Below are 24,672 nucleotides of genomic sequence, written 5' to 3'. Positions count from 1 at the left end.
AACCTATGAATTTGAACAGACAACTATTGTGTTCATGGCGGCTCTTTGAAAGGCTCTTTGCATTTGCATTGGCTTTTTTACACTTGGCTCTGTAGGAAAACTGAGTATTACTTCTGTGGAATAGGAGCAAAAACAGAAACTGAAGAACAGTACCTACCCAACTTTAGTTCCTTAAGGAGCACTTTTGATCTGATACCTTTTCACTCCTACTCAAGTGGTGTCGTACTGCACCAATGTTTTAGAGAAGCATTACTTTAAATTAGGTGTGTTTGTAGCCTATTCTCCCTGTCCTTTTACAAAGCAAGGACATGAACCCACCCGTCTGGGCGTTCACCTGAGACAGAGATGAAATGATTAGCTACAGTCTCCGGGAGGCCGAACTGAAGGGAGATCTGAACCTGGGCCCAGACAGAAGGGACACGACTGCATTTGCAAACACACCCCTCATGGCCCCTTACTGACATGCTTGGCATCATCTAGTAATATCCTGTTTCCACTCTACGCTATACAAAACACAATATCTGGGCCCATCCAACTTCCCGGCTGAGATAAAAAGAAAACAAGGACTTTATTTTGAAGAATTACACATTGAAGTATGTCACTCTTTTTTTTGGGGGGGGGGAGGGGGGGGAGAAAAAAATAAACAGCTTGCTCAACTTCCTATGACTCTGCACAGGGCCAGCATGGGTCTAGCCCAGCAGCAGACTGCAGCCTTGGAACGAGTGTGGCGACAGAATGGCCCCAGTGTGAGCTACATGACAGGGAAATAAGCTGAACATGCACCTCCATTACAAACCTGGCATCAACATGGGCTTTTAAAACCACCTGCTTTCCTCAGAGGCCTGAACCCAGCACACACCCGTAACAGGTCCTAAGAATATAAACACCGCAAATTCTGTGAAACACGTCTGCCTAATCTCCTGTGCCGTGTCTTCCAGGTCTCTGTCCGATTAGATTGCAGAGCTTGATGCTGAAAGGTGCTTGTTTTATCTGGAGGTGATTTAAATGCAGTTATATTAAAAGCTGTTCTGCAGGGTGAATCTGTCTACCATCTCTAACATCACCTACTGACATGAAATGAAATCAGCAACAGGGCTCTAGTACGATTCACAGAAAGAGAAATTGCTCTTTACAGATTCATAAACATGAATACATTTGAACTGGGTATTGCAACAGCAATATACAGTATATTTGTTGAATTAATTTAGATAATTTGTAGTTATCTTTAGGCAGCACTGTAAGTATTGTGTCATCTGATACTATTTTGTACACATTGTTTATTAAAAAAGCAAAGAAATCCTGTCAAAAGTGCAAATTCTAAAAGTTCAAATAATGCTAATTATTTTATGAAATTGTACTGGAATTTTTAATTACTTTTTTTTATTAATTTATTGTTGTACATAATACACTTGTTTTGTGGAAAGCAGAAATATTTACACATGCCATGTATTTATTCCTTCAACAAAAATGGTAACTAATTACAAAATACAGAACTTCATTCACATTCATATAATAATTGTTACTTATTTACTAAGACATTAAAATTATTAAGTAAATAAGTATGGACATATTACCTACTTAATTTAATTATAAATAATTACTTTAAGTCCCAAAGCTTATGTAATTACCTGTGAAATTATTTATGTATTAACCTTTAGTTTAGAGTAATTCAGGTAAATTTGCAATATTATTTAAAAGGAATTATGCATTTACTAGGGAATTACTTTTGTTGCTAATGAAATACATTACAAAGCTTGTATAATTATATATTGCATCAGTGTAACTTAAGTGCACTTATTTATAGATGAGTGCAACCACTTTTTTTGTTATGTATGTACCTGTTTTTTTATGTATTTACCTAAGCAACTACTTAAAAAGCTGATGTAATTACATATCTCATCCAACTAACTATATCATGATTAAACTTGTAATGAGAGGAGGTTAAAGTTGACATAAAGTTAAACTTAATTTATGTAATGTGATTTATTATTTATCTGACAAAGCAGTTAACTATATATATATATATATATATATATATATATATATATATATATATATATATATATATACATATATATAACCCATAAAAAAATATTACTGACATTCTGCTGTTATATAAAATAATTACTGCATATAGTTATTTATGCAATTGCTTGTTATTTGATACCACATTTAAATAATACGTCACTTACATGCATCATAAAAATAACATAATTACATTGAAATATTACAGAAAAATTACAGTCACAACCCTCAGCTAATGTAATGTGCTTTCCCTGTCACTGAGTACCAACTAGGTCTATAGGCTGGTGGACAAAACCTGTCATGTTGCATGAGGATTAAAATGTGAGGTCCTTCCAGGTTGCAGAGGCTAATGTGACATGAGTAGGCCAGCACACAAACACACCTCCAATTTTCATGCTTACCACCTTATGCTAATCCACCATGTGTGGTTCACCGTGTGTGTGTCTGGGCATGCATGTGTGTACGCAGCAGGTGATCTCGAACAACCTTGCAGTCACAGCAGTGGCTGCTTGTAGTGTCATTTACAGGTATTGTGGTTAAGCTAAGAGCAGCAAAACCACAGCAATCTCCCCCCAACACATTCTTATCCTAACTCAGCATGAAGTGCTCTCATGCTAAAGTTTACTCATGAGGCATAAAGTCTCCAGGTAAAGCCACTCACAGAAATGAAAGGTAAGAGAGCCTCACACAGAACATACACTATATGTCCAAGTGTTTGTGGACACCCCTTCTGATGAATGCATTCAGCTTCTTTAAGCTGCAACCATTGCTGACACAAATGTGCAAATGCAGCACACACAGCTAGTTTAGTCTCGGTAGAGAGGTACTGCCAATAAAATAGGACTTGCTGGAGCAGATAAACATGAATCTATTAGCACCATGCTTAATGCCAGGCATGGACTATGAGGGGTATTAAGCCCCTCAGCATTGGGCTGTAGAGCAGTGGAACTGTGTTGTCTGGAATGAAGGTGCTTTATGCAATACTTTTGGGATGAGCTGGGGATAAGATGTGGCGGTGATCATTCAACATCCTGGCTTTACTAATTCTCTTGTCACTGAATGCAATCAACTCCTCAGAGCAATACTCCACAATCTAGTAGAATGCATTTTCTGGACAATAGAGAAAGTCACTCCAACAAAAGCAGGATTAAATCTCTTTTAATTCCTCTTGATTTCAGAAGAAACGCTGAATGAGGAGGTGTCCCTAAACGTTTGTCTATATAGTGTACACATAGGGCTTAAAAACGGATATGTACACATTGTTTCAAAACGTACTTATTACTTACTTACACTCCCTAACCGTAGAGAGAGCCCAGGAGCAAGAAATACTAATTATTGCATGATGCTGCTTTAAGTACAGCTGTAAAAAATAGTCAGAACTATTTATAAATTATTGATAAAAAGTTACAGAACCACCACACACTGTTCTAGTACTGCTCAGGTGTGCTGATATAATCATAATAAAATATCATTAATATAACCACAGTAGAGAATGGTAAGAATAATGAAAGTAATGATAGTAATAATAATAATACTGCCAAATAGTAAGAGTCTATGTAAGCCTGGATAAATTCACATAAATTGAGGAAACTCATTACCTTAAATAGATTAAGTTAAGCTTTGCTCATTAAATGAAAAAAAAGAAGTTGAATGTACTTAATATACTAAACACTGTATGTTGGAACAACTCAAATATATTAGGGTAGAGTAACACAGTAATAACAACACTGAGGGCAGAGAGTCAATCATTATTAAATATAAATAAATAAATGTACCACCCAAGAGAAGGTAGCCTGGTGGGATTGGCTACACACTGATGATGAGTGAGGGGGAGAAATACATGCTCAGTATGCAAATAGAGGGTACCAGGAACCAATGGGAAAGGTGTGAGTTTTACTCATAAAGGTTGAACAGCCCAAACATAAGGCACATCCTAAATGTTGTCATATTTCATTAAAACATCTCAGTTCACGCAATAAAACACAATGAATTAAATTCAGCTTAACTCAAGATTTGTAATAGAATGCAGTTTTTGAGTTTGTTTGATTTAATCAGATTAAAGCTGCAGCCCTTAAGAGTTTTTAATCAGAATGAAAGCAGTTGTCTTTCTAAATGGGGAGGGGTGAACATATAGTAATAATAGTATCAGTGTGCTGCACAGCCGTCCCTGAAAAGACTAATATATGCATTCTAAAAAAAGAGTGGTCTGGTAGGTTTTTGTGGGAGTTTTCCTGCCCACGTTACATCTTTACATACTTATGTCACATGCACAGCCTCTAAAAGAGGTTCTGACAGCTTCCGCTGGTTACCTGCACAACCGCAGCTCTGCTAATGGCACTGAAACAAACAGAAAGGCTACTGAGAGAGCTGGAGATATCAGAACAGCAAACTCAGTCTTTATCTGCTCAATCATCCACTGTCAACCCAAGGAATCTTACTAAATCTAATTACGCTCAGTGCAGTTACACTTTCTCACCAGAGAGGTGATCCCACATTTCTGTAATATTTAAGTTATAAACAGAAGTGCTATTAGGTTTTACAGTGCAATTATTATTGTCGTCCGTTACTCTGCATGAACATTTTATGATAAAAAGACCAACAGAAATGGTCCGAAATGACCTGAAATACAGTCAGGAATCAAATGTCATTACGTAAAAGTCAGGGTCCACCTCTCCACTTCCTTCTCTTAGAAAGTCACCATAGCAGAGCTACGCGGTCGTGTTACGACAACGATGATATGTTTTTATAAGAATAAGGAGGGGAAGTCTGGACCTGCCGACTGGTCCTCTGGGTTTAGGGGGTTAAGGCTGCCGAGAGAGAATGCTAATGCAAAGCACTCTTCATATAATACGCAGCTCTATAAAATATAGCACTCAGATGATTAAGGAGCAGAGGAGGGAGCGTTCAGGGAGAATCTTCTGACAGGGATCTCATTATCCGAGTAGTTATCCTTCTCCGGCCCCGTCTTTTTTCATTGGTAAAATAAAATAATAATAAAAAATACTTTCCCCAGCTAGCTTCATTACACATTATACCGAAGCCTCGGGAGAAAAGGGGGCGGTCTGAAACAGTGGACTACAATCTGGAGTTAAACTGAATTAATGCAGAACAGGTCTGGGAGAAGGAAGTGTCACAGTAGAGCCACCTAATGATCCTCAGCTCCAGCTGCAGCTGCAGGGACTTTAGCTAGGACATTGCAGGAGAGGAGGAACATCACACTTCCACATGACTGAGAGGGAGTCACAGGGTGACATTTAGAGTAGACACTGAGGGAGGACACTCTGACTGTGAAGAGCTGGGGTAAAGTTACAGAGGAAACACTGCAGTAATCTACTGTATTCCTTAAAGCAAAGTCATGCAGCATTTTTAGCTTCAAAAACAGCTTAAAATTATGGTGATGCTCCACTGACTTGTAATAGAGAGCTAATTGCGGGCAGGACAGAACTTGTGAGAACTGTATAATGCTACGTTACCCAAAGTCATATTCATCATATTAAGATCCCGTAATATCGCTTTCCCTTTTAAAGTGTGTCAATTAGTCTTAAATTATACATCCTGACTATACGTGGAGCCGAGGAGCAATAAATACTAGTTATTGCATATTGCTGCTTTAAGTACAGCAGATTACTGCTGAAAAGCAGCTGTACAGTAATCTTTACAGTGGACTATACTGACTATACTACTATACTGTAATGATTTATCATTTATAAAGCATATTGTCTCTGAAGATTTAGGTGACAGTTGGTGAGGTCACCCATGTATTATCTAAATATCTGATACAGCCACTGGGAATTTTTGTAGCTAATCCTGACTGCTAATCTAGCCACAATACACCTAGCATTACTATTTAAAAAGCTCACCCACAGAAATCAGCAGTTTTTATTTTTTTTAAAAGTTCCTTTTTATAGTGTCATCATTATTGTGGATAGTGTCCTCAACCTCACTAACTGTAACTGTAATTTGATATACAGTGCATGGTGTGACTAACACACAGTGCTACACCATTGTAAAAAATAGAGTAATTTCTTTTCTTAACTGTGCAACTAAATCTTCTGAAAGCTAGCTAGCTAGATTTGTTGTATATTGTAGTGTAGCCAAACTTCTTAAGGAGGACCCACAAGGCTAAATGTGCACAACAGAGCACAAATTAACACATTTTTGAATGAACTATATTTCAAGAAAGGAGTTTTGTGTATTTATTTTTTTTTAATTAACGTGTCTACAGGGTTTATACTGCCATATGGTGCCCATTAACAGAATCTGTTTACAACAGACAGTAACTGCAACTTAAAGAAGCAAGTTCTGTAAGTTCTACTGGCATATTTGTTTAATTTTTACTATTTTTACAGGACATCTTTACAGTGATTTTCTAGTAAGTCAGAAATCTGAATGCCACTGCCAGCAGCACGACGTCTATAGAGTGTCCACACGCCAGCGAGCCACTACATACACCACATAAATTTTCCCTCCCCCCAGTTGGTGCTTGTTTTCATCAAGCTCACATAACCTACTTATCTATAACTTCAGAAGCAGAGCGGTGCCAATTAAAAAACAACAATAACCAGCCCCCACCAGAAGCCCCAATAAATGTCAGCAGCAAGCAGCAAGCATATTGATTTTGTAACAGGGCTACCTGTGCATGCTAACCAAGCAGCTCATGAATATGAGTTGGACCATCTTATCAGCTATTCCCCAACCGGGCCCCAGACCACAACGCCTGACTGCACGTTTTGAAGTTTTAATGAAAAAAAAAGTTTCACATACATACCGTGGGCTTAGGAGGGAGCCCATTTGTGCATTCCTGATGAAATGCACCAAGACCACAATGGGCCTAATTGGCTTGTGCCATCGTATTCAAATGTATACTATAAATATTATTATTTCATTTTTTTCCACCCCATTAAAGCTGTGTGTTCTGGGTTGACATTCTGGAATAGAAATGGACCTTATGAAAAACAATAGCTGAGGAACGGCATGTTAATAAGGGAATATTAATTGAAGCAGCTCAAGATAGGAGTTGCTTGGTTGATGCATGGCTTGGCAAAACAGCATGTGTACTTAGGAGGCCTGCAGGAAGAGCTATTTCCATTTATATATCTATACAGAAATCTGATGTATAGCCATATATGCACATACATGTATGACTGGGTGTATATTTCAAAATATACGTACATACACAATTTGCCAAAAGTCGTCACTCACCCATCCATAAAATGACAGCGTGGGGTCAGCGGATGCTAAGGGGAAAATTGTGCGCAAAGGCCGCCAACTTTCTGTAGAGTCAATCGTTACAGACCTCCAAACAGGAGTTTGTCAGTTGATGTGGCAGAGCTGGGAACCCGGCAAATTCTATTAAAAGTTTCGGCTGCCTGCATCAATTTAAATAAAATCAAATCCATTCGTGTTTGTCACATGTCAGGTGTAAAGGTGAGTAAAATAATCCATACAGAAATCTGATATATATATGGCCGGGTCCCCAGCTCTGTCACATCAGGCAACATCACTTAAGAGTGATGAGGGGAGAGAGCATCATCTATCCACCTGGAGCAAAATCGGATGATTGTGCTCACTCGGACTCTTCCGGCTGCTGATGGCAAAGCAACATGGCTCGGGAAGTGCATTGGGGCATTAGATGGCTGGGCCATTCAGAGCCACCTTTCATACATTTTTCTATTTATTTATAATATTTATAATATAATAAATATATAATATATAATATAAACATAATATTTATGTGTTTTAATCCATATTTTGTGTTGTATAAAGACGCAATCAAAGAATGAATTTGGGTTACTGTGAAATGTTTGTTAAAGCTGTAATTATGCAGAACTTCTGAGCTTTTTTCCTCCTTATATGAAACTGTCCAACATCATACTAAATTATGATGTCAGACATGAAAAGGGTAAATTCACCACCTCTGCATAAAGGAACCCCACAATCAAGCATAAAAGCTCAACAGCAAGCCATTGGGACCTGTTTTTCCAAAAGCACAAAGTTACTGGGCCATGTTCCTGAAGTCGATCAATTTGACCACGCTCCCCAAGAGTCAAGACACTTTTAACACTGCAGAGCTTTCGGGAAATGGACCCTGATCTGGGTAGTGAAAGATAAGACCCATTAGGGACCGAACCATTCCTGGCAGGTGTCTGGCCTTGCAAACCTCCACACATATTGTACCATAACCTTCCAGAAATGGAAAATGGAGAAAGTCAACAAAGAAAAAGCAATCAAAAATGAAAGCAATTAATCAAAGCAGTTCATTTCATTAGCAGTATGTCCTTCGTTTCTCCAGCAATAACTGCCCATGTAGTTACTCTTGATTGAGATAACATTTAAATGTGTTTATATGGTAATGTATTTCATTTCATAGTGAGTAACTCAATGAATCACTCTTGTATTCATGCAGACTGTACATCCAATAAATGACAAAAACAGGACGAAAGTGTAAAATATGTTTTTGCTCACTGTAAAACAAGACTGCATCTGCCACAACTTTTCATTGGATTCCAACCTATATAAAAAATATTTTTTTCCATTCATGAGCAGAAGCACACACAGCACTGTACTGTAACATTGCAGGCTATCCTTCCTGAAACCTTTTAACTGGGTGAAATGGGACCTTTGTAAGAGTAAAAAAAAAATTGTCTGACTGCCATGAGCTCCCTGCCATTGAAGCCATGTTTTCCAGTAATACACCAGTGAACCGAATGCCAGCAGTAAGAGTAATCAGACACTGAGCAGCTTGTTTCATTTATTATCGGATTCATAGTATTAAGATCATTGTAAATGCTAGAGAGAGCGTTTACAATGTCTTGGCATAAAAAAGTTTAGGAAAATTGTGCCTTTAGCTGTAATTTGTTAGCATGTTAGCAATAAGTCATGCATTTTTTGTGCAAGCTGATTGGTGTTTGAAATAAAAACAAAACAAAAGAACGGAAACTTAGCATTATACAATTGAGAGGTTTTGTTACTCTTTTCCCATTGTACCACATCATGACGTCCAGATTGTGGTGTGAACTGAATTGTGACTGCTGTCTATTACTAGTTTTAATGCAATGTTTTTGTTTTAATTACTGTCACAAATGTACTTACTAATGTACTTACTAAATTACTAATATCACAAAAACATATTAACATATATCTGCCTGTTCATCCTACAACAAATTAGTTTGTTATTTATGTTGAAGTTACAAAGGAGTGCTTCAGCCTGGACTGCTTTTTGATTGTGGCACTACTGAGGTGAAAAAGACCATTTACACCAGTTTGGTACATTTGGGTACATAAACCCATACATATGTCATAAGTAGACCTTTTTTGTCATAAGTAGATGTTGTTGTTGTTGTTGTTTTAATGAATCGTATGGGGTACACTTTAACCATTAGCCTGCATTCGAGAACCAGTTTGGTTGGGCATAGCAATAGCAACTAATTCCATAAAGTGCTGTATGAGGCCCACAAGACACCCCTGAGTGTGACTTTGGCAGAATCTGATCTGTGGCTAGACAATCAGGGCACCTGTGAATAACCCCCCTAGGCACCACCTATAGCAACCTGACCTTGTGCAAGAGGTGCTTCTGCTGATTTTAAGGTTTCGGCTCACACAGTGAACTATCTGACCTCAAGTTGGAAAAGTGTGAAAGGCCCTGTCTCACTCACCCAATCAAAACGGTGAAAGAGAAGGAAGAAAGATCTTAAAGACAGTGTTCTGAATACAGGAGCTTCTTTAATCATCTCTGTTTGCCAGCATACTGTCTACAAAGTATCTCTCTTACTGCTACTTCTACTCTAATGAGAGACAAATAAGGTATCTCCTCTAACTCACTGACTGACGACCAACTTAACTGGAGTGGAAGACTAAAGAGATAAAAAAGTGTTTCATTTCAACATCAAAATAGTCTATTGTTAGCTGAGTGAGCTTATGTGCTGTATATTAGCTGTCAGAACAGAATGACGCTCTGCTCTGTTCAATTATCCGACAGTACGGGCTCAGCCAGACAGAGCAAGTTAATGGCAGTATCTCCTTGTATTAAAATGGATGGATATCACTTCATTTAGCAACATGTTTAAACATGTATGAGGTGAAGTCTGATGAAAAGTGGAACTTGCACAACTTCCTTCCCATTTTTATTATTTCCAGATCCTATTCACTATTTAGGACCCCTACAATGATGATAGCTATTACACAAAGAGTGAAGGCCTGTAGTTTTTCCAAGTCACATGAAACCGACCAATCACTATTTTTTAGTAACTGTTTTAAAATGCAATGCAATTGGACAGTTCAACACACTTGAAGGAGAACACTAACTGCCAATTCTGTTGGCAGTAAGTGATAAGGGAAGTGGGGGCCATCCTACCCATCTGTGTTTTAATGGACTAACAGATCACACTTGCAATTTCCTGATAATATGGCCGACACATAGTAACCCCTTGTTGTCTTTCTTATTTTGCAAATTTGTAGAAATGATAGATATGTGGCTAATGTAGCTAACAAATATTGGTAGCTTATTTGTCAGTAAAAGGGGCAATAATGTTAACAACATTAAGGTTTCATATGACTACTACTACTATTTGTAGCTATGAGATAAAATGTATTCACTCAAGGAGTGTTCTTAACATTGCTTATGAGTGATGAGGGGGGAGAGCGCCATGTACTCACTCAGAGAGAGAACAGCAAAATTGTGCCCTCCCAGAATCCAGCTGCTGATGGCAATTGTGACTTGCAATCCCCAGGCGAGTGGTAGAGCATTAGATCACTGAGCCAATCTGAGGCACTTGGTTTCATAGCACAATCATAATAAATGACTTTGCATGGTGGAAACATAGAATGAATATTTTTTGTTAATAGTTTTTTTAATAATTCCATCACCTGTTAGCTACATTAGCATTGTAGTGCCAGTGAAAGCCTACTTTAGTCATAGACTACATTTGATTAAAAGAGGAACTGTGTGCATTTAACTTGCTGCCAGACTCTAGTTTGAAGTTTGACTCCCATATAAACCTCCTACTCATCCAGACTGCTATAAAGCATGTGAATGGCATTGAGTTCCCCCACTGGAATACAGCAGGTAACAGCTCATATAAAATAGGCTGCTGATTTTGCTGCTGTCACTGTGAGAAAGCTTTCGGAACATTCACACAGCACTTTCTGCAATATCACGAGTAAGTATCATAAGTTTGGAGGCCATTTGCATACAGAACACGAAGGAGGCTCAAGTTTACTGTCAAATAGTCCACACCAAGAGTTCCCATGTGACAATTTTCTCCTGACTTTACATTCACACCTCGCCTCGCAGCCTCTTACACACCTTTCCAAGTGCCGTTTCGGAGTTGAGCATAAGTGTGTGTGTGAGAGAGTGTGTGTGTGTGGGGGGGGATGAAGGAAGCAGCAGGCTCCAGACATTAAAGTGAATTTTAACAAGGTATGACGACTGGCTGGTGGCACAGAGGAAAGCTGCCAAGCCCCAGTCCTGTCCTGAAGACAGCTATCGCGCCATGCTTCCACCAGCTCCGTCCAATTAGCAGCTCTCCGTCCATCAGACCTAGCGACAGGGCCCGTCTGCCTGCCCTCCACCAGCTTATCCATATGAGCATTAATAATCAGGAAAGCTGCCTGCGAGTCATGGCAGCTCGAGTTAGCCACTTGCACCCCAGCAGCATGCAGTACTTTCCCCATGCATCCAGGAGTTTCACTTACTAAGCAAGACCTTCTACATTGTTGAGACTATGGAATTAATCAAAAAATAGTGTGAGCAACCTTTTAAATGTGCAAAAAAATAAACACTTGTTTCTGTAAAGATTTGAATATGAGCGTCTGTAAAGAATCATTCCATATAATGTAATAGTTACATGTTATGGCGTCAGGGAGACACTCTTACCCAGAATAACTTGCAATGCATGCATGTTACAGAGGTAAGGTAACACACCCTTACAACTCTTGTCTATATTGGCATTGTATTCTAATTGAGATGCTATCCTGGAAAAATACACTGTATGTCCAAATGTTTGTGGACACCCCTTCTAATAAATGCATTCAGCTACTTTAAATTGCACCCATTGCTGACACACACAGCTTGTCTAGTCTCTGGAGACAAAATACAGCCAATAGAAGACTGATCCCACGCGTGGGCTAGAGGGATATAAAGTCCCCCAGCACTGGGCTGTGGAGCAGTGGAACTGTGTTCTCTGGAATGATGGATGGTGCTCTTTCTTATACTGTTAGGATGAGTTGTGGAGTTGGGGATGAGGTGGAGTGGTGATCATCCAACATCCTGACCTCACTAACACTCTTGTCGCTTAATGCAATCACAATCTAATAGAAAACCTTTTTCTTCCCTGGACAGTAAAGGCAGTTCACTTCCACAAGAGCAGGATAAACTATTTTTAATAAACAAAACATGAACAGGTGTCCCAATACTTTTGTCCTTGCAGTGTTTTTCATGGGAGAAGATTCATATCAAGTGCATTCAGAACTCAAATCAACCCTGAGTACTGCCCAACAAATTTCACCTCTGGTGGGACATGAACTGCTAACTTTTGAATGGCATCATCTCACAACCTTGAAGTCCCAACCTGACATGCTATGCTATGCATGGCACCACAGCCTAGAGTGCTGACAACATCCTTCTATACTGATTAAAGGCTTTTTATAGAACCATTCTACCAAGCCATAGTCTATATACGAACTGTTAAGAAGAGTGTGGATAAATTGTGTTGGAATATTCAGAAGAAATACCTACATTTTAATGTGGAAAAAGAGAAATGAAGTTCATTAAAATTTGCCCCTTACACATTAAAACAGCCACACTTAATTTCCTACATAATTTACATATTAGTTTCATAGCTGTTGCAAAATAATTCGGAATAGTGAATAATCAGCCTAACAATGAACAGCTGAATAATAAACCTTCAGTTTAAGGAGTCAACTCTGCAGCCCATTACCAACTGACTGCTTTTCAAAACACACTGCTTCTTGTTTCTTCCACTTGGGAAAATATGCCGCTGCGCCAAACAACCTTATCAACATCGAACATCAGTGTTTAATCTCCATGTCATACATTTTTCAATAGTTACATCTGGGACTAAATCAACACTGCCAAATGAAAAAAGTATCACCTTGAATTAACAGGTGCACAGAAAATGACAATCTGTTTTCCTCATGAGACTTAGACACAACAGTAGCCTTGTTCACAGTACTATCACATAATGCACAATAAACAGTATCTCTCATTATCTCCAAAATGAGGATTACATTTGATTACTATGAAGCCATGCCTGTCACATCAATTAGATGTGAAAACTGTATTTATATATAAATGTCTAAGAACATTTCTCAAATTTCAGCACCATTGATTAATGCTCTACTATTAATGTGCCCTCTACATTGTGTCAAGCAGTAAATCAGTAAACCTGATTAAATTGGTCCAAAATGACATACTCCTATAAAGTTTCCTTATTAGAGGCCACAGCAGTCACATACTGTAGATGTACCGAGGGATGGACAGGGACATCAGGAGGGCCACACAGTTTCTCGTAGGTCGCTACGAGTGTGGGTCGCTGAGAAGCCCAAAAAAAAAGGCATTAAATGTATTTTCACCCAGCATGTACCACATTGTTGCTGACCCAGTCTCATTCAAAATGACTACCCTACAAGTGGCATATGCCATATGAATATGGGAGTGCACCTAGACACATTACCGGCTTACTATGTGGCTATCGGACAACCCCACAAATACAGCTAAATGCAGAGCAAAACTACACCATGAAAACTAGCTAGACAGAAAGACTGAAGTATAGAAAGTTGCTGGGAAAGTTAAAAGTATTTGTGCCAGACCAACAAACCAACAAATATCCACTAGAATTCTTTCAGGAGCTTCTGGCTGAGAAGATTCATGGAAAAAATTAAAAGACCTGAACAACACAGAAAAAAAAATCACATCAAATTTCTATACAATATAAAATATCAGAGTGAGGAACAGGATAGGTTCAGATTTTAGGGCTGGGAGGCCCTTTGCCTAGTTAGCTGCATTAGCTGTGTTAGCTAGTTTATTCAGCATGTAAACTAAGGATTCAGATGGATGGCCTAATATGACCACATGCTAAATCTAGCTAATCAGTCTCCCTGCCTACGTACCTCTTGGAAGAGGTAGGTCTTCAGTCTGCGAATGAAGACAGCAAGCGACTTTGCTGTTTAAACATCCAGGGAAAGTTTGTTCCACCACTTCAGGGCCAACACTTTATGTACGGTGTATCAACTAAAGATACATCTGGGCGCAACTAACACTAGTTGTATTGATGTGTGATCATGAGAAAATTCATTGACACATTCACATTCATGACTAGCTGTGGCAAATTTAACAAAATTAAAAAGTCAGGAGACATTTTACCTACAGTAAAACAGATTAATTGCTGAGAACATCCACTGATGAGCACAACCGACTAAAATACTACTAAAAATAGTATACAGTTGTGGTTGTATGTTTACATACACTGACCATGGACATGAATGTCATGGAAATATGGGGCTTTCAATGATTTCTTTGTTCTTTTTCTGGGGCAGCAAAGTGTACAATATTCATCTTAAATAAAAAGAAAAGATTTTGGTGCACAAGTTGTCCCTTTTGAGATTTCCTAAAAATCAACAACGGTCAAAATACATCAATTATTCATTCAGTGGTGCTGAAAGTAATGTTTATTTTTAACTTGCCAAGGCCTCTTAACTGTTAGTCATCATGATTGACTAGAGCCAGCAGCTTCTTTGTGCTCACATAAAACAGTTTGTCTCTTGAAGCCATTTCTAAACTGCAAATTCCATCAGTTCGGATCATCAGTTCAAAAATTGTACTTAAGTATAAGGCATTGAGAGGTGTAGCCACTTTGTCAAACTGTCACTATTAGCTGTGAGGAAATAGGTTTGGCCCAAGACTCACCAAAACACAGGCCAGGAACCATTGTTTACAGTCAAGCAGGTTTTACATCACCAAGGACTGAGAGGCTGTCGTCCAAGAAAGAAGCCCTTGCTCCAAAATTGCACCTTAAAGCTTGACTGAAGTTTGCAGCTGATCACATAGACAAAGAAAAAAGCCTTCTGGATGAAGGTTTTATGGTCAGATGAGAAAGGCGTGGTAGTAACATGCCATAGGGCTGTTTTGCTGTTAATGGCAGAATTCCTTGTTTCAATATGCAACCAGATTTCTGCCAGAAGCTTGTTGGTGGCTGCCAAAAGCATGTGATATATACTGCTGCCCATGTGCTGATTTCAGAAAGCCTAAAATAAAATGAATTCTTGATTTTTTCTCAATTAAAGATGGATATTTTACAGTCATTCTGCCCCACAATAAGAAATACTTCTGATGACAGCTGCACATGGCTGATGAGGTCTTTTAGCTTGAGATGTCTTGTTTTCCAGGAAACTGATTACTATCAATTATATGTTTATTAGTGACGTAAAGTAAAGTGAATCTACCTCCATACCTATATAGCATTCACGATAAACCAGGAACAGTCATTTATTTACTTAATCAATGTAAAGTAAATGCATACTTTCTGTAGAATTTGTTGCACAATAAATATATTTCAGAATCTTTCTCACAAATGTGATAGTGTAGAAAAACACTTTCACCCCCTGTAATGTGCAACACCATACACACCACTGAACAGCTTGATTCAAATATTTCATTCGCTTTATGTAAAACTGGACTGAAGCTGTACCTTCTCTGAATGTCTCCTTCATATGGTTTTATGTAGGGGTCCAGCTGAAAAAATTTGTTGAGGTCAGGCAGAGAGATGTTTTGGCCGTGCTCCGTCATCATCTTCTGTTTTGAAACTTTATGAGATTTGAGGGAAGGAAGAGAAGAAAGGAAGATTTCTGTGCACACAGGGGAGTGACCCTGGCAGTGCAAAGTTAAGCAGAGGAGGGGAGGGGAAAGGGCGTTTCTCTGGATTTGGCAAACAAACCTGGCCAAAGCATGCTGCAGTGCTGCAGCTCAAATCCCTCCAACAGTCTTACAAAGACTCTCTTTGATACTAACCCAACCGTGCTGTGGAACATCTGGCACAGATAGACACAGAACCAGAGCACAATTTCCTTAGCTAAAATGCTAATACTCATCAATAATACTCAGCATAGCTTTAAATTCTTAACTTAAGTTGAGGTGAATCACAATACATCATTTTAAAGCAACAACAGGTAGCAATTGTACCTTAAAATAGCAGCGTGAAAATCTTGTTGACGGTTCACTGACTTGTAGAATGGAGGATGGTATCTCTATCAGTGCACTAAGTAACTTTGATGGAGTTGCTTGAGGCCACTCATTAGAAATAGTAAGGCTGCGTAACCTCATTTGTGTTGAATACTGTAATATTACTATATATATCTACCACATCCACAGGCTTGTTTCACTTCATATGCAGCTTCTGTATCTATCAGCTTGTCAACAAATTCACGTGTACAGCTGTCCATATAGGAGAGCTTAAATTGCGACTAGTATTTTCAGCAGTGGTGTAAAAGTGAATTACACCCCACAACTCTAGGAGTCCAAAAGCAAAATATACCATTTCTTGCATAATGCTGCTTTTAATACCACTCTTGGAGAAGATGGGTCTTCTACTGGCTACATTTGTTAGGAACTGAATTAGCTGCTTAAAGGTGTAAAAAGTGAATTACACATAAAGATCTAAAGATTGATTCCAGAATAGTAAGGTCAACTGGTTCTAGAGGCTAAACAAAGGGCCATTTGGTCTTGCATGTTATTTTTGTCTTATGTCGTCCCAGTGGCATCTGGCTCTCTATTAGCTCTTTGAGGGACTTTTAGGGGTTCTTCAATTTTAAACTGAGGAAGAATCTCTTAAGGTGCTTTGTGGAACCTTCAAGGAACCATTTTCATTCTAAAAGCCTTTTCTTGAAGGCTCCTCAAAGCACATACAATTTTTCTTTTTTACCACTGTTAGAGGAGGAATGGGCCCTCTGCACAGTTCAAACAAAATGAGTTTGTTTTGCATATAACCATGTATATATCAAATATATACAGTGGGGAAAAAATTATTTAGTCAGTCACCAATTGTGCAAGTTCTCCCACTTAAAAAGATGAGAGAGACCTGTAATTGACATCATAGGTAGACCTCAACTATGAGAGACAAAATGAGAAAAAAAAAAAATCAGAACATCACGTTGTCTGATTTTTAAAGAATTTATTTGCAAATAATGGTAGAAAATAAGTATTTGGTCAATAACAAAAGTTCATCTCAATACCTTGTAATTTGCAATTACAGAGGTCTAATGTTTTCTGTAAGTCTTCACAAGGTTGGCACACACCATTGCTGGTATGTTGGCCCATTCCTCCATGCAGATCTCCTCTAGAGCAGTGATGTTTTGGGGCTGTCGGCGGGCAACACAGACTTTCAACTCCCTCCAAAGGTTTTCTATGAGGTTGAGATCTGGAGACTGGCTAGGCCACTCCAGGACCTTGAAATGCTTCTTACGAAGCCACTCCTTTGTTGCCCTGGCAGTGTGCTTGGGATCATTGTCATGCTGAAAGACCCAGCCATGTTTCATCTTCAATGCCCTTGCTGATGGAAGGAGGTTTGCACTCAAAATCTCACAATACATGGCCCCATTCATTCTTTCATGTACACGGACCAGTCGTCCTTTGCAGAGAAAATGCCCCAAAGCATGATGTTGCCACCCCCATGCTTCACAGTTGGTATAGGTGTTCTTTGGATGCAACTAAGCATTCACTCTCCTCCAAACACAACAGGTGCCATTAATACAGGTAATGAGTGAAGGACAGAGAAGCCTCTTAAAGAAGAAGTTACAGGTCTGTGACAGCCAGAAATCTTGCTTGTTTGTAGGTGACCAAATACTTATTTTCCACCATTATTTGCAAATAAATTCTTTACAAATCAGACAATGTGATTTTCTGAATTTTTTGTCTCATTTTGTCTCTCATAGTTGAGGTCTACCTATGATGTCAATTACAGGCCTCTCTATTTTTTTTAAGTGGGAGAACTTGCACAATTGGTGACTGACTAAATACTTTTTTCCCCACTGTACAAGGCTTTCATTCTTTTTGGATGCTCTATCTTTTTTCCTAAGTCAGCATGTGAGCTCATTCAAAGCATAGCTTAGTTTGTCAAGAGCTTATTCACATGTTGTTTTTTTTGTAATGATAACAATGTGAGTGGTTTCCTATCAGTATGTTTTCTTGTTCAAAATGTGAGGTTCTGACATAGGCAAAATGCAAATGTATTATTATTGAACTAAATCACACTCATTACATATCAAGTGAAAGCAGCAACATCAGTGAGGTGTCAGGTTATTAGTAGTGAAAAGTAGATTAAATGGCAGAAATGGCAGCAACTTGGGGTCACAGCTAGTGTGGCACATGCTGTAGAAAAACCCAATTGTCCACAGCGTGTGCAGGCATTGAACAAAGACCTACAGAGATGTGCTTGGATGTGCCGTAGCAACAAAAGCCATTCCAGAAAAAAAAAAAAGATAATAACAAGCACACAGATGGTATGTTTCTGCCTTAATGTTTTAATAAATCCACTGCAGGAGTGGGAAGAGAAACCTTACTTTCACCCCTCACTCGGTCATGATTTGTGGTTGTAGTGCAGAAACGCTGGAAGGGAAGCACTGTCTGCAGAGACGGGCATCCGAGTTTTTATAGCCGCGTGCATTGCGGCTGGCGGCCCCTTATGCGATGCCCACAGGGCCGACACCGTGCCTGTGAAGTGCTTCGGCCTCATTCTCCGGAAGTGTTGTCATGAATTTGATGTGGTTGTACTTCACGCTGAGGCAGAATAGAATTTATAGACAAAACACTGCCACTCAATACATATGCATTCCTCTTTAAATAAGATTGTATCTGCCCGAGTGTAATATGGGCAATAAATGCAGGCAGATGTCCTTTGTGGGTGTACTGCAGTAAGCAGACTTGCATGATCATACATTTAGCAGAACTGTGCTTTACTCAGTCCATGTTGGCAGGGAAGTAACCAGTGGTGGGATGAATTCTTTGTGAGGGAAAAAACAACAACATGGATGAGGGGAATAGAGCATAAAGCAAAACGAGTACCACGCAGCTCTCCCTGTATGCCACACTTAAAAAGACCCATCTCATGGAAAACTTAAAAAAAGCTTTGGATGTAGATTGTAAACAGTGATTTAAAGATGCCATAGGTGCTAGAATGGTAAACAGTATTAACCTTGGCAATATTTGAACAATGGGAGTTTGGTACTTGGTGTCATTCTCATTCAAATGCAAATCCTGCACAAGTACAACAAGCCAATTCCGACTCCATGAACTGTAACAGCATTGACTCCAAATGAACACCATACACCAGCATTCTAGATGAAATCCAACATGGAAGCATAGTAACACGCAATGGCCAATTCCTGAGAATATGGTGTCTTTTTTTACTTCTGATTTTTGTGTGTTAGACAATTTTTGCATCAGTAACACTGGAAAGCAATCATATCACTGCCAGATTTGAAACCTTAGGTTGCTATGCAAACCTGGACTTGTGCTTTGGCATTGCATGATGCCAGAAGCCAAGGAAGGGATGCTGAAAATGGTGTGAAAGAAAGGGGAAGTCCAGGAAGCAAGTGAGTGTCTGTGCTAGGTTAAAAGCTACCCCAATCGCAGCAGCATTCCAGAACAGCACTATCCGGTAAGACTCAGACAATAATGAAAAAATTTATAAATTAAAATGTTCTGGTTATAATGCTAGAAGAAGAAGCTATGGCTAGCATGTTGTGGCTAGAAATGTTGATTCTGTTTGAGCCATAAAGGTGCCTTGCTTTAAACCAGCCAATTAGAGCAGAGCTCATTAAAATATTCATTAGCACATCATGAAAGGAAAAACTGTTTTGTTTTAGAGACAAATTACATGTGGGCAAATGTAGGATATTGGGTCTTGATTTTTTTTTTTTAAATTGGTAATTTGTGTTACTGGCAGATGTCATTCTGGATGCTAGTGAGAAACACTAGCCAGGTGAGAGAACGGAAGAAAGAGAGACCGCTAGAGAGAGAGAGAAAGAGAGAAAGAGGGGAAAAACGGATATATTGCTTCCCTTTTGTCATATATCTCCAGCATCTATTCAATAAATCTTACTGCCTCTCTGAGTTCAATGCAACTGACAGTTACAAAATGAGACTATATATATATTGCGATGCCATGACTCTATCTCATTTTGCCTGCAGCTATAATAACGTTTCTTCATTTTGTCTCCAGGAAGTAAGTAAGGGAGACGATATACTGTATTGTACACATTCGCTAGAAGTCAATGTTACAGCCTTGTGTCAAAAGGCTTGCTAAGAACCGAATAAGAGAATGCTAGTGAATTCAGCAGAGCCACTGGGGCATCCTCAGGCTGTACTGCAGATGTACAGTACTGTAGCTTACAAGAGAAAATGTGTGCATATTATACATATCTTGCAATTTACAAGGAGCTCCCATCCACTGGTGGTGCTGTTTTGCTAAATACATACGGCCTGTCACGAATTCAAAAAATTGAGAAAATTGCAGCACCACAGTGCTGTGCTTTTCTCTGTTATGGAGCTTATAGAAAATAAATGAATGGATGGAAACTGTATGGGTAAATAATGTGTAAAAAAATCACATTTTATCATAGTTAAAGTGAGGGTTAGGTTAAGTTATGGTTAAAATTTGTGAATATATCCTTTCGTCCATGTTGGCAGGACTTCTTGATGTGTTAACTGCCCTACCATTGGCTGTGCTGAAACTTTTTGAGAGAGATTAAAAACCGGCGAGTGCGCTGCTAAATGGTGCAGGCGAAACTTTGATAACGCTACAGTTCAGAGCCAGACGTGATGACGCAGTGACTGTGATAAAGGTCTATTAACTTTTACTGTGTAACGGGATGGACAAAATCTGGAGTTTGAGAGAGAGGCAATTGCTCCACACAACCACAACACAAACAGGCCCTGTCAAAATAAAAGTCACTAAAACAAATGAAGCAGTAACAGCTGAAATGACAAAATGTCATTTCTCACATTTGCCTTCGGTTTTTCTTTTTTGTTGATCCGAATTTGAGATCTGTTACACCCCTAGACAGTCTCTCTTGGCCTTTAAGGGTTAATCTTATTAATTAGGTATTAATAAGATTTGTTATTCAGTTACAAATATAAATGATACAGTGGTACTACAAAAATAATATGTAATTTATTTAGTTAATTAGAACTGTTTGTGTGTATTGTGCCCTCGTATTGGAACTGTTAAGCGGTTTAGGTAATTAAATTACAAATGCTTAGATTTTGATTTAAGACAGAAAGAATAATAATAAAAAAAACAAAAACATATGATGTCTATGTTAGGTTCTTTTATTGAAGATAAATCCAATGTCCTGCCCTCTGCCAATATGATCTTCTCTTTATATCAATATCTTGACTTGAAATGTTGGGGGACTGGGGAGAGACTTTTTTTTTTTTCATGAGAAGGAAAAGAGAGGGTTATGATTGTGTAAAGAATATGCACACAAAGCAGCTTTGAATAAAAAAATTCTGCGTGATTTTCCCTGGTGAGATGCAGCAGCGGGGAAGTAGACAGCGGTGTATTGAATTCCCTGGGTAGGCTTGCAGTGAGGGGGTATGAAAGGGCCCTAGATCTGCTGCCTAGGCTGTTATGGGCTGTGAGGTGCTATCAAAAGGCCAGTTTGGAGCTGCCGTCTGACCTCAAGTGCCACGTCCATGCTGAATGCACTGCATCCTCCCTGGAGAGACATGAAACGAACCTTCCCCAGAACAGACACTCACACAGTCCCCACACCAACTGACCACATTCACACGACACACATCCGGAGAGACAGGCCAAGTGTGTTCTAAGTAGAGGTAGACTGATTATTGCTTAACTACTTAATTATCCATGCAGCTTTCTGACATATATGCTGTGTAGACACTATCTTGGTGCACTGACTAAGGCCCTTCACCCTCTCTGCTTTCTCAGAAGTCACTGTAGTTACTAAATAATATACCCTAGGATGTAATAAACCTTGCTGCGTTAAGGGGTTAAAGCATGGAACTAAATTATTTTAATGAGTTAAAATAGAAATGTCCACTTCTGGCGAGGAGAAAAATCAAGTTTTTTAGTATAACCTATAATAAAAGTTCTATTTATGTCTTAAACTTGGTTTTAAGAAAACAATGCAGCGGTTTCTGAGTACCCATTTGTATACATTTTTTTCTCTACCATCAGGGGACTGATTTTGAATTCTTCTCAGTGTTCTAATTACATAGTTCATAGTTAAGCATTTAGCATCTTTCAATGCAGAAATGCAGTAAATGCCTTTATGCGTCTCAGAGGAAGCAGATGCTAGCCCTCATTTAGGCCGGCCCATATGGATCTTACAAAACTGCAAAGGGTGCCAACATCTCACAGGGTTGGATGTTAAATAAGTATAGCACCTAAAATAGACCTAAATACAAGCTGTGTTCCAAAGCATAGGCTGAAGCTGAGGTAGGACTGTCTTATGAAATCTCCTTCTTAGTAGCCTATTGGTCAGACAAATGGACAAACCAGGCTGTGTGGTAAACTCTGCTTTGAATGCCTTGTTTTTGAAATGTTCATATTGCTGTTCTACTTCCTTTTTTAATGTGTTGCATGTGCACAGAGAACTGTGAGTAACAGATCAGTTGCGTCCCCCAAACCACTCCGAACATAGGCTGAATTTCTAGGTTGTATAGGAAGGGTACTTTACTTTGGAACAGCCTTCTATGAGGCTTCATAACTCAGCTACAGTGAAAACCTGAAGAATGTTTTCTTACAACATCTTTAAACATCATCTAGCATAAATATCACCCTGGTAGGCTGTTACGGGATGGTGAACAGCCCTATTGGGCTGGAGTTTGTAGTTAAGCTCAGCTTGGAGCAGAAGAATAGAGATGGGGTGGAGGTGGCTGCGAAATTGTTCGTCATGAAGTTGAACTGTGGAGGGTATATAAGGCTTAAGAGGTTTTAGTTATTTTATAACTTTACAAAGATTTTTTTCACAGTGCCAGGTCTGCTTTATTAGTTCATGATTAGTTAATGAGGAAGTAACAGCTAATTGATGTTTCATAAAATAATGTTTTCAAGCACTGCCAAATATTTACTTACATACAAAATTATATATCATATTTATACAATATTTAATACAAAGTTCAAGGATTCTTTTTTTATGTATTCAAGAGCTTTCTTGCAGTGTAATTAAGTGATATTCTGGTGTGTTTGCCAATGCATACAAATGTGTTTCATGCAAGTGGTTTTCTTGCAGCTGTGTCATGCGAAAACAGCTATTTGTGAAGTGTTATGTGCTGAATGGTTATGTGACTGGTTAGTCAAATAGCCCTTTTCTGGGACAGCAGGTGGTCTCACCTCGTTAAACAAAGAGACATTGAAGACTAGCTGTCGCCCTCTTGGTTGTCCATATTGTCACTGTCTCAACAAAAAAAGCAAACAATTTTTGCTATTTTTCACATTTTTTGACAAAATGTTAATCTGGGTGTTATTCATTCCTGATGAATGAGCCAATAGAAATGCTCCAAAATGACTTGGAATGAACTGAAATGTCATTAACTTTTACTAAAAGTTACAAGTTCTTTTATTCTCCTGTAAAGTTGCCATCTAAAGTTGCAATCAGATCCTCACAGCAATGCTCAAAATAATAGAACACTTTCTCTGGACAGTAGAGACAGTTACTTCAACCATAGCTGCATGGTCTATTTTTTAATACCCTTCATTTCAGAAGAAACAATGAATGAGCAGATGTCCCAATACCTTTGTCCATATACACCATGTACACATGAAGAAAACACATTGCATCAATGTAGTTTGTGCCAAATGTATAACACACACACACACATACAGACACACACACAAAATGGTATCACAAACTGCGACAATATGCTTTACCCCATAACCATCTTGTACATCGATGTGAGATCTTCTGGACAGCTCATAAATGTGATGAATTACATATGCTTTGTAAATCAACTCCTTCTGCATAGTGTTGTTCTCATTATCTAAGAAATTAAAATGACGTGTGTGTGTGTGTGAGAGAGTGTGAGCAAGAAGTTCCATATGCATGAGTCGCTAAACAGCAGAGGGCTGCTAATTCCTTGCAGCCGTTCCTGACTGGATCCTCTGACCAGTGTGCGCTCTCCCTCTAATCGGTATGCAAATAGAGGCAGCCATGCTAATGGGATCTTGTTTGTGCTGGGTGCTGAAGCAGGAGGCAGCAGTAAATCATGCCCGCTGCTTGAGCTCCACTGTAGGCCGCGCTTTGCTGTCTTCGACAGACGGACGTGTGTTTCTCGCGGATCCTGCTGATGGAGACAAAGCATTTCTTCAATAATGCTGAGGCCCGTTTTGATCCTGTGCCACGGCAGCCTTGGCCCTGAGGCGGTCTAACATAATAAGATTGCCAATATCTACAGAAGCTCACCAACATCACTGATCTTTAGCAGGCATCAGCCAGCAGGCTCCGTTAATGCTGAGCAAATCTTTTAGCCGGAGGAGGCAAAGGCCTTGGAATAACCCAAATAAGTTAAAATGAAACACATAATTGCTCTGTTTTACACTTTTTCCGGTTTATAGTCAAGCAGACTCACCCAATCTGCACTCATACTTGTAGTCACGCTGCACTAAACGT

The 24,672-nt window shown here is 39.0% G+C and overlaps 1 protein-coding gene across 1 annotated transcript in view; it reads right to left on the bottom strand.

Annotated features, from left to right (window-relative positions):
• The window catches only part of gbe1a (glucan (1,4-alpha-), branching enzyme 1a), a 186,065-nt gene extending 170,236 nt beyond the window's left edge, over window positions 1–15,829 (bottom strand). The window contains exon 1 of the mRNA XM_072658195.1: window positions 15,732–15,829. Within this exon, the coding sequence (XP_072514296.1) occupies window positions 15,732–15,829 (98 nt within the window). The remainder of the gene's footprint in view (window positions 1–15,731) is intronic.
• Between the last annotated feature and the right edge of the window lie 8,843 nt (window positions 15,830–24,672).

Source organism: Salminus brasiliensis, chromosome 16, assembly GCF_030463535.1.
Source record: "Salminus brasiliensis chromosome 16, fSalBra1.hap2, whole genome shotgun sequence".
NCBI classification, from domain to species: Eukaryota; Metazoa; Chordata; class Actinopteri; order Characiformes; family Bryconidae; genus Salminus; species Salminus brasiliensis.
The sequence above is the reverse complement of the archived record's forward strand: the minus strand, read 5'-3'. Positions and strand labels throughout refer to the sequence as shown.